The sequence below is a fragment of the Rhinopithecus bieti genome, unplaced genomic scaffold, assembly GCF_001698545.2.
Source record: "Rhinopithecus bieti isolate Rb0 unplaced genomic scaffold, ASM169854v2 scaffold_15834, whole genome shotgun sequence".
NCBI lineage: Eukaryota > Metazoa > Chordata > Mammalia > Primates > Cercopithecidae > Rhinopithecus > Rhinopithecus bieti.
The window spans coordinates 1,463,795-1,474,036 of record NW_016808980.1 but is presented as its reverse complement, the minus strand read 5'-3'; the positions used below and the strand labels follow the sequence as shown (position 1 = coordinate 1,474,036).

Genomic DNA, 10,242 nt, shown 5'->3' with positions numbered 1-10,242 from the left:
AGGGGTGGCAGGTGAGGCAGGGGTGGCAGGTGAGGCAGGGGTGGCAGGTGAGGCAGGAGTGGCAGGTGAGGCAGGTGAGGCAGGGGTGGCAGGCAAGGCAGGTGAGGCAGATGTGGTCCCTGCCTATGGGGGTTCACGTCCTACTGGGGCCAGGGGTGAGTGCTCTGAATGGGACTGGACAGGTAGTGACTGCCGCCATGGGCTGGGCTAGCGGGGTACTTAGCTCAGGGAGGGCCTCTCCCAGAGGGGAGAAGTCGACGGGCAGGTGTGGGGCCACCCCTCCGCGTGGGCAGCGCCACCAGCCCGTGTGGCCACCACAGGTGGACGAGCTGTACGAGGACTACTGCATCCAGTGCCGCCTGCGCGACGGTGCCTCCAGCATGCAGCGGGCCTTCGCCAGGTGCCCCCCAAGCCGCGCGGCCCGAGAGAGCCTGCAGGAGCTGGGCCGCAGCCTGCACGAGTGCGCCGAGGTGGGCCGGGCCAAGCTGGGCCGGGCAGCAGGGGCAGTGTAGAGCTGGGTCGGGCAGTGGGGACATCAAGAGCGAGGCCTCTGTCTGACTGCAGGGATGGTTAGAGGCCCCGTGGCCTAGCCCCAGGCAGCCTGCTGAGCCAACTCCGGGGTTTTGCAGGACATGTGGCTCATCGAGGGGGCCCTGGAGGTTCACCTGGGCGAGTTCCACATCCGGATGAAAGGTAACAGGGTTGAGAGGGGTTGGGCGGAGGCCCTGAGACTTCTGCTGAGGGGTGCGGGAATTGGCTAGAATCCCAGGGCTCTGAACCCAGCCCTGGCTTTTGCATCCATGTGACATGTGACCTCTGGCAAGTCCCACCCCTCTCTGAGCCTGGTGTGAGGGCCCAGCACCCTCCTGCCCATTATCCGTCATGATGGTTTCCCCCCGGCCCATCCTCACCCCACTGAAACTGAAAACCTATACTTGGGGGACCCCCAGCGAGGACGTGTGGTCCCAAGTCAGGGACAGTGGAAGGCGGAGGGGAGACTGGCCATGTCTGTGTTCCAGGCTTGGTGGGCTACGCACGCCTCTGTCCCGGAGACCACTATGAGGTACGGCCACCCTCCGGGGTCAATCCTCAGGGCTCCCCGCCAGGTCTTTGGGGGACGGGAGCTGCTGGGAACCAGGGTTGCAGGTTGGGCTCTGTCTGGCAGGGAGGGCCCCGGGTGGGCAGCAATGGGACACCCACCTGGGCTGACGCGGCCCCTCTCGGGCTGGTTCACAGGTGCTCATGCGTCTGGGCCGCCAGCGCTGGAAGCTCAAGGGTCGGATCGAGTCAGATGACAGTCAGACCTGGGATGAAGAGGAGAAGGCCTTCGTCCCCACGCTGCATGAGAACCTGGACATCAAGGTGGGGATGGCGCCTGGCGGCAGGGCTGGGGTGCCTGGGTGCTCAGCTCAGACACCACCCTCCAGCCTCCACCCCTAGGTGATGGAGCTGCGGGGCCTGGGCTCGCTGGCTGTGGGTGCAGTGACGTGTGACATCGCCGACTTCTTCACGACACGGCCGCAGGTCATCGTGGTGGACATCACGGAGCTGGGTACCATCAAGTTGCAGCTGGAGGTGCAGTGGAAGTGAGTCCCGCCCAGCCTGGGGACAGTGGAGGCCTGGCCGGCTGCTCCTGGTGGCCTGACCACACTCTGGCCCTGGGTTCCTGCACCAGCCTCCACCGAGGGTGTCCCTGCCCTCACGGGTCGTCATCTGTCCCTCACTCCTGCCCCTCAGTCAGGTCGAGGCCTGGACCTTCTCTGTAGCCCCTTTCTGCCTTTCCAGTTTTGCTTCCATTCTTGCTTCTGAACCCGACTATTAAAGCCTCAGGGAAGTTTGCGGGGGACACTTTCCAGGGCCTCCAGGCTTGGCTCCCTGGAGGAGGCTCACCTCTCTAGGGAGGCCCTCCTTGCTGCTCCCACCCCCTCATTCCTGGACGACCCTGGCTGCCCCCCAGGCCCAGGGCTAAGCGGTCACCTGCGTCCCCTTCTCGGCTGCAGACCCATGAAGCCCATGTCCATGAGATCATCCCCCGGAGCCCATGAGGGTGCCCGTGAGCATGATGGGCTCCAGAGCTCTTTGTTCTAAGGAAGCCTTGCATTTCCAGGGTGTTCCCTTCCTCCTCCTTGGTGCAGAGGCAGCAGGAGGGAGGGCTGAGGAGCCTCCTCTGCTCTGTGCTTGCTCTGGCCAGTCAGGGCTGGTCTCTCTCCTCTCTCCCTAGGGTGGGTGTCTGAGCTGGGGGTCACAGAGCTGCTGCCCTCTTCCCCCGTGAACTGGCTGAATTCTGGTGAGCGACCACCTGCACCCTCAGGGTCCTCACCTGTCTGGTAGGGCTGAGAATACCTCTTGCCCGGAGGCCCCTGAAGTGTACAGGGTGGTGGGCAGCTCAGTGCCATCCAAGCCTAGGACCCAGGGCACCTGCAGGTCTGCAGATACCCCAGGCAGAGAAGCGGGCCCTTGCAGAGCCTCTGAGCTGTAGGCCTTCTGGTCAGGCCAGACCCAGGTGCCACGAGGCAGGCCTTTGTGCAGATAATTATGAGCAAGTTTCTTCAAGACAGGATGGTCTATGGGGACCTACCTGCTCCGAGTGCAGGGCTGGACACAGGCCAGGCTGAGCATCATGGGCCAGGCTGAGCATCACTCGCCTCGGTGCTCCCACGTGCTCGCCTGGCTTCCCAGCCCCCTGTGCATGTTCCACACGGGGGTTCTTCTGTAAGGGCACCCCTTTTACAGACGAGGGGTCTGAACTGAGTGTCCCCTGCTCATCGGCTGAGCTTCTCAAAGGGGCCTCTAATTGGGGGTGTCCAGTTGTTATTGGTGGAGGGTCTTGACAATGAATTGTCCAGGTCCTTGGCATTTTGAACAGACTTGAACAAAATGCACAAAAGGAGCAGAGGAATGAAATGCAGGAATGAAGCAGCAGGGCTTTATTAAAGCAAGAAAGCAGGTTGGGCACGGTGGCTCACGCCTGTAATCCCAGCACTTTGGGAGGCCTAGGTGGGCAGATCACCCAACGTCAGGAGTTCGAGACCAGCCTGGCCAACAAGGCGAAAGCCCGTCTCTACTAAAAACACAAAAATTAGCCAGGTGTGGTGGCACAGGCCTGTAGTTTCGGCTACTTGAGAGGCTGAGGCAGGAGAACTGCTTGAACCTGGGAGGCAGAGGCTGCAGTGAGCCAAGATGGCACCACGGCACTCCAGCCTGGGCGATAGAGCAAGACTGTCTCAGAGAAAAAAAAAAAAAAGAAAAAAGGCAAGAAAGCACTCTGCAGGGTGGGAGTGGACCCAAGCATGTGGCTCAAGGGCCTGGTTACAAAGTTTCTGGGCTTTAAGTACCCCATTTGAGGTTCCTATGGGCTGCCCCTTGTCTGGATAAAGGATTTGGTCTGTGGTTAGAGGCTGAGGTGGGTGGCACCCTATGCAGATAGAGGGATGGTCCTTGTTTTGCCAGTAGCCCATCCAAGGCACCCTCCCTTTCCATCCGAGCCATGTGGAGGTGGGAGGGCTGTAGGGAGCGTTGCCTTTGATCCTTCAGTGTGGGGAGACGGGCTTTTTCCTTTTGGGTTAGCTTCAGGAAGATTGCGTTAATTGGCAGTTCCCTGTCCCTTCAGACCTTGGCGTCCTTCCTTGATTTAGCATACATTGGCCTGAGGTTTCTGCCTCCAGATCCTGCTCTCCTGCTCATGGTCACTGTCCCTCACCATCTGGCTCAGGGCCCTCAGGGTGGTCAGAGGCTGAGAATTTTTTTTTTTTTTTTGAGACAGAGTCTTGCTCTGTTGCCCAGGCTGGAGTGCAATGGCGTGATCTCGGCTCACTACAACATCTGCCTCCCAGATTTAGGCAATTCCCCAGCCTCAGCCTCTCAAGTAGCTGGGATCACAGGTGCACGCCACCATGCCCAGCTAATTTTTTTGTATTTTTAGGAGAGATGGGGTTTCGCCATGTTGGCCAGGCTGGTCTCGAACTCCTGACCTCAGGTGATCCACCCGCCTTGGCCTCCCAAAGTGCTGGATTACAGGCGTAAGCCACCACGCCCGGCCTTGAGAAGGATTTCTAAAGGGGTCGAGGTGTGTAACTTGGAGTTCCTAGGCTGCACCTGTGACCATGGGCAAGGCCCTGGCTTTGGAGACCCAGGCCCCCATTTCCTGTTTTTTTTTTTTTTTGAGATAGAATCTTGCTCTGTTGCCCAGACTGGAGAGCAGTGGCATGATCTCGGCTCACTGCAGCTTCCACCTCCCAGGCTCAAGTGCTTCTCCCACCTCTGCCTCCTGAGTAGCTGGGACGACAAGCGTGCATCGGTCACCACATTAGCCCAGCTAATGTATTCATTTTTTGTAGAGATGGGGGTTTTGCCAGGTTATCTAGGCTGGTCTCGAACTCCTGAGCTCAAGTGATCTGGCTACCTTGGCTTCCCAAAGTGTTGGGATTACAGTGTGAGCCACCGCACCCGGTCCATTTCCTCTTAAATCCGTTAAGTACAGTGATGTCTGAAGAGTATGCATCACTTTTAGTGATCTTCAAGGCTTTGGAGTCAGAGAAATCTCTGTGTGAATTCAGTTCCATCTCACATGGTTGGTTGTGATACTGCCCTAAGCAAGTCACCTATCTCTCAGAGCCTTCCTTTCCTCCCCTGTAAATAATTTTCCAGGCCACAGAGGGCTGTCACTGGGGGTGGAAATAAGGATTTGTGTAAAGTGTTTAGTAGAGGCTGGGCTCAGTGGCTCATGGCCTATAGTCCCAGAACTTTGGGAGGCTGAGGCAGGCAGATTGCTTGAGCCCAGGAGTTCGAGACCAGCCTGGGCAACATGGTGAGACCCTGTCTTTACAAAAAATAAAAATCAATTTAAAAATTAGTCTGGCATGGTGGTACATGCCTGTGGTCATAGCTGCACAGGAGGCTGAGGCACGAGGATCGCTTGAACCCAGGAGTTCAAGGATGCAGTGAGCTGTGATGGCACCACTGCACTCCAACCTGGGCATCAGAGCAAGACCCTGTCTCAAAAAACAGTTTAGAGCAGAGTTCCTTGCACACCATCCCTGCTATTATATTGTAAGATAAAGACCATCTACCTGTGTAACCTGTGTAACCTGGGCCGTCCGGGCCTGAGACGGCCTCTGGGTACTAAACCTGGCCTTCTGTTCTCTCCTCCAGCCCGTTTGATACTGAGAGCTTCCTGGTGTCACCCAGCCCCATAGGCAAGTTTTCTATGGGCAGCAGGAAGGGCTCCTTGTACAACTGGACACCCCCGAGCACCCCCAGCTTCCGGGAGAGATACTACCTGGTGAGTGAGCCTTCCCCAGGGCAGGGCTGCTGTGGTCACCCTGGGATGGGGGCAGCACGCGGGGGCTGGGCTGAGCTGTCTGGCCCTCCCAGACATGGCAAGCCTCAGGCTCAGCCTCCGTTTGGGGTGATCCTGGGTGTTTTCTTGTGCGCTTTCTTCCTCTGCTGCTAGCCTCCATCCCAGCCTGGGTTCTGGGCTTGGCTGGTTCTTCAGGACATCTGCAATGGGCTCTCTGGATGGTTCTAACACCCCAGCCATGGCCTTGGCCTTAATATATACATTTCTAATAATATTACTTGACAGAGTGCCTAGTGAAACATCTCTTTCCCGTGATCTCCATGGCTCAGGGTCCCCTCCTTAATGCCAACTCCTGTAATCAGTTTCTTCCACATTCTTCCGGAGATAGCAATCCATCTACCAGCAAGTGTATACACCTCTTTTTTTTTTTTTTTTTTGAGATGAAGTTTCGCTCTTGTTGCCCAGGCTGGAGTGCAGTGGTGCCATCTCAGCTCACTGCAATATCTGCCTCCTGGGTTCAAGCGATTTTCCTGCCTCAGCCTCCTGAGTAGCTGGGATTACAGGCACACACCACCACATCCGGCTAATTTTTGTATATTTTTAGTAGAGATGGGGTTTTACCATCTTAGCATCTTAGCCAGGCTGGTCTTGAACTCCTGACGTCAGGTGATCCACCCACCTCAGCCTCCCAAAGTGCTGGGATTACAGGCATGAGCCACCATGCCCAGCCTTCTCTGGACCTCAATTTCTGTATCAGAGAAGTGAGAATAACAGCACTGCCCTTATGGGATTGTTGTGAGAGTTAACTGAGTTAATGAACACCAACCATTATCATTGGTTCAGCTGATGAGAGGTAAGCGTTCGTGTCCATGTACTCAGATTCACACTGTGGCACTGTATTCACCACTCGTGTGGCCTGAGGACCTCTCCGAGGTCAGGGCAGTGCCACCCCCATGGGGTGTGGCGAGGGTAATGTGAAGGCCCTAGAGAAGGGCCAGCAACCTCAGAATGCTTAATGACAGCTGCTGCTGTTTCTATGGTGTGTATATCGGGCCATTCATTCATTCATTCACTCACTTCACTCATTTAAAACTAGGTTGGGTGCAGTGGCTCATGCCTGTAATCCCAGTACTTTGAGAGGCTGAGGCAAGTGGATCACCTGAGGTCAGGAGTTTGAGACCAGCCAGGCCAACATGGTGAAACCCCGTCTCTACTAAAAATACAAAAATTAGCCAGGCGTGGTGAGGTGCCACTGTAATCCCAGCTACTCGGTAGACTGAGGCAGGAGAATCGGTTGAGCCAGGGAGATGGAGGTTGCAGTGAGCTGAGATAGTGCCACTGCACTCCAGCCTGGGCAACAGAGCAAGACTATTTCAAAACAAAAAAATGAAATTATATGCTAGGCTCTGCTCCAGGCCAGGCAAAGACTGTGCCCTCAGGGAGCTGAAATTCTACAGGGGAAATAGATGATATCAAAATCCGAGAACTGCAGTCAGCCCAGGGCGTAAGGACTGTGGGAGACAGCAGGAAGGGAAGGGGCCCACTGGGACCAGGTGGAAGTTGCCACTTTAAAAAGGCTGTCCAGGGCAGGGTTCTCAGGAGAGGTGACACCTAAGTAAGGTCCTGAGGAGGCGAGGGCACAAGCCGTGAAGGCACATGGGGAAGAGTGGCCAGAGCACAGTCAGTGCAAAGGTTCTGAAGCAGGAACATGGGGCCCAGCCCACAGGGCATGAGCAACAGTCAGGAGGCTGCTGGGAGTGAGTTGGAGGCAGGATGGGGGATAAGTGCAGAGAGGGGACAGGGTCTTGTCTGCACCTCTGGGATGCTGGTCGCCTGGGCAGGCCTCAGTCATCCTGAGAACATGGGCATGCAGAGCAGGTATCTGTCAGGGGAAGCCCCTCTGGGGTACTTGCTGTGGTCCCTGGGGTGGCTGGTGAGGCCACTCCTGTGTCCCCTCTCCAGTCTATCCTACAGCAGCCAACACAGCAGGCCTTGCTACTGGGTGGCCCAAGAGCCACCTCCATCCTCAGCTACTTGTCTGACAGCGACCTCCGGGGTCCCAGCCTAAGAAGCCAGAGTCAGGAGTTGCCTGAGATGGACTCCTTCAGCTCTGAGGACCCCCGAGACACGGAGACCAGCACGTCAGCGTCCACCTCAGATGTGGGCTTCCTGCCCTTGGCCATCGGCCCCCACGCCTCCATTGAAGAGGAGGCCCAGGAGGACCCTCTGTCCCCAGGTCTCCTGCCAGAGATGGCCCACCTCTCGGGAGGTCCATTTGCAGAGCAGCCTGGCTGGAGGAACCTAGGAGTGGAGAGCCCCAGCCTGCCACAGGGCTCCCTGTTCCACAATGGCACAGCCCCAAGTAGCCAGAAAGGCCACGAGGAAGGGGCAACCGGGGACAGAGAGGAGGGGCCTGGCGTGGCCCTCGAGGGGCCTCTGCAGGAGGTCCTGGAGTTGCTGAGGCCCACGGACTCCACCCAGCCCCAGCTCCGGGAGCTGGAGTACCAGGTCCTAGGTTTCCGGGACCGGCTGAAGGTATGCCCACCCCGCCCTGGGCGGCGGCCCTGCTTTGCTGACAGCATGATGACTGGGAGTGGGCTCTGGGGCCACACAGCCTGGGCCGGCATCTTGGCCTCATCCCTGCGTGACCTGGGTAGGCCGTGTCTCTGTGGGCCTTGGTTTCCTCATCCGGCAGGTGGGGATAACAACAGCCCTCATGGGGCTCAGGAAGACTCTTAAGAGTTCACAGTAACAGCTCAGCACGTCCAGCCAGAACTTGGCCCATCTCGCAACTTCTGACCTGGGTCGGTGGGGCTGTGGCTCGTGGCTACAAACCCAAACTTGGAGTGTTGTCAGGGTCGGAGCTGGCTCCATGGAAGGCCCCACACAGTTCCGTTTGCCTCATCTACGCACTCCGCACCGAACCTTCTCCTCCACAGGGCTCATACCCCAGGGCGTTCTCAGTTCACAGGAGGGCTTAGGTGGCAGGTGGCTTACAGAGGCGCTGACCTGGGCAAATTATTATATTCTCCTCTTGTGTTTACACAAATTTGAATGTACATAAAATGTATACCACTAGTACCTATTAATACATCTATTAACTTAAGGGCATCCTTCCCTGGACACCCTCTTTTATTTTTTATGTATTTATTTTTTGAGATGGAGTCTCGCTCTGTTGCCCAGGTTGGAGTGTAATGGTGCAATCTCGGTTCACTGCAACCTCCTCCTCCCAGGTTCAAGCGATTCTCCTGCCTCAGCCTCCCGAGTAGCATGGATTACAGGTGCACACCACCACGCCTGGCAAATTTTTGTATTTTTAGTAGAGATGGGGTTTCACCATGTTGGCCAGGCTGATCTCAAACTCCTGACCTCAAGTGATCCGCCTGCCTCAGCCTCCCACAGTGCCGGGATTACAGGCATGAGCCACTGCACCCGGCCTGGACACCTTCTTGTAAATGGCAACTCCCACCGGGCCCTGGCAAGCCCATCCCTTCCTGCTCTGTGTTCCCGCGGTCCTTATGCCCTCAGACTGGCTGTGCACTTCTCTGATTTTGCCGTTTTCTCTGATTTTCCCCTCTTTTGTGTAAGACACACTTTGGCACTGAAATAGTTAACAGCTCTCTTCAAACACATTTTATCGCTACCACACCTCCAACAGGACAAACCAGCACAGGGAAAACAAGTTTCATTTCTCACTTTACATCCATAACTTTAAAAATATGTTCCATTTACCACTGCTATGGTTGTTAAAAAGGACCTGCCTGAAAATTTCCAGAAAAAAATTTAAGAAATAATGTCACCTTTTTTGGTACTTTATGTTTTTCGTTTTTCTTGAGACAGGGTCTCACTCTGTTGCCCAGGCTGGAGTACAGTGGTGCAATCTTGGCTCACCGCAGCCTCTGCCTCCTGGGATCACACGATCCTCCGCCCTCAGCCTCGTGAATAGCTGAGGCTACAGGCACACATCACCAAGCCTGGCTAATTTTGTTTATTTTTTTGTAGAGACAGGGTCTCACTTTGTTGCCCAGGCTGGTCTCAAACTCCTGGAGTCACACAAGTCTCCTGCCTCAGCCTCCCAAAGTATTGGCATTACAGGCTTGAGCCACCGCGCCTGTACCTTTTTTGTACTTTTTAACAGCCTTCTTTTGTAGACCAATTTGAGTCAGCATGCACATTTGTCACATACTTGTATTTTGAAAAATTACACCCAATTTACATAAAAATGTTAATGCCGCAATAATGTAATCATTTTAAACATCTTTGAGGAACTTTCCTTTTTTTGGCAAACGAGGTCAGAACAGTGCAAATTGATTACAGACCGTGGTTTTTAGTTTGACTTTCTGGAGATAAATTACACACACACACATTTATGCAAATCTATGTGTATATGAATACATGTATGATGCTGGGCGCGGTGGCTCACGTCTGTAATCCCAGCACTTTGGAAGGCCAAGGCAGGTGGATTGCTTGAGGCTAGGAGTTCAAGAGCAGCCTGGCCAACATGGCAAAACCCCATTTCTACTAAAAAGACAAAAAAATTAGCCGAGCGTGGTAGGGTGCGCCTGTAGTCCCAGCTACTTGGGAGGCTGAGGCAGGAGAATCACTTGAACATGGGAAGCAGAGGTTACAGTGAGCCAAGATCGCACCAATGCACTCCAGCCTGGGCAACAGAGCAAGACTCTCTCTCAAAAGAAAAAAAACATCATGTGAGTGCGTACATACACACACACACATACACGATTTATCCTCATTCTTCGTGGATTCTGTATTTTGAAATTCATCTACTTGCTAAAATTTATTTCTAACCCCCAAGTCAATACTCGAGGCGATTCCAAAGTGGATTTTGGGGCTGGGCAGAGTGACAGAAAATCTGAGCTGCTTGAAGGGCACATTCCCAGCTGAGGTCAAGTGAGGCAACGCTTTACCTTCCTGTTTCAGCGCCC

The 10,242-nt window shown here is 55.2% G+C and overlaps 1 protein-coding gene across 2 annotated transcripts in view; it reads left to right on the top strand.

Moving 5' to 3' along the window:
- The window catches only part of RIPOR3 (RIPOR family member 3), a 106,797-nt gene that overhangs the window by 83,154 nt on the left and 13,401 nt on the right, over positions 1-10,242 (top strand). For both annotated transcript variants that reach the window (XM_017888140.1, XM_017888141.1), the window contains exons 7-13: positions 321-470; positions 630-693; positions 1,020-1,063; positions 1,237-1,362; positions 1,441-1,586; positions 5,152-5,281; positions 7,262-7,834. In XM_017888140.1, the coding sequence (XP_017743629.1) occupies positions 321-470; positions 630-693; positions 1,020-1,063; positions 1,237-1,362; positions 1,441-1,586; positions 5,152-5,281; positions 7,262-7,834 (1,233 nt within the window). The remainder of the gene's footprint in view (positions 1-320; positions 471-629; positions 694-1,019; positions 1,064-1,236; positions 1,363-1,440; positions 1,587-5,151; positions 5,282-7,261; positions 7,835-10,242) is intronic.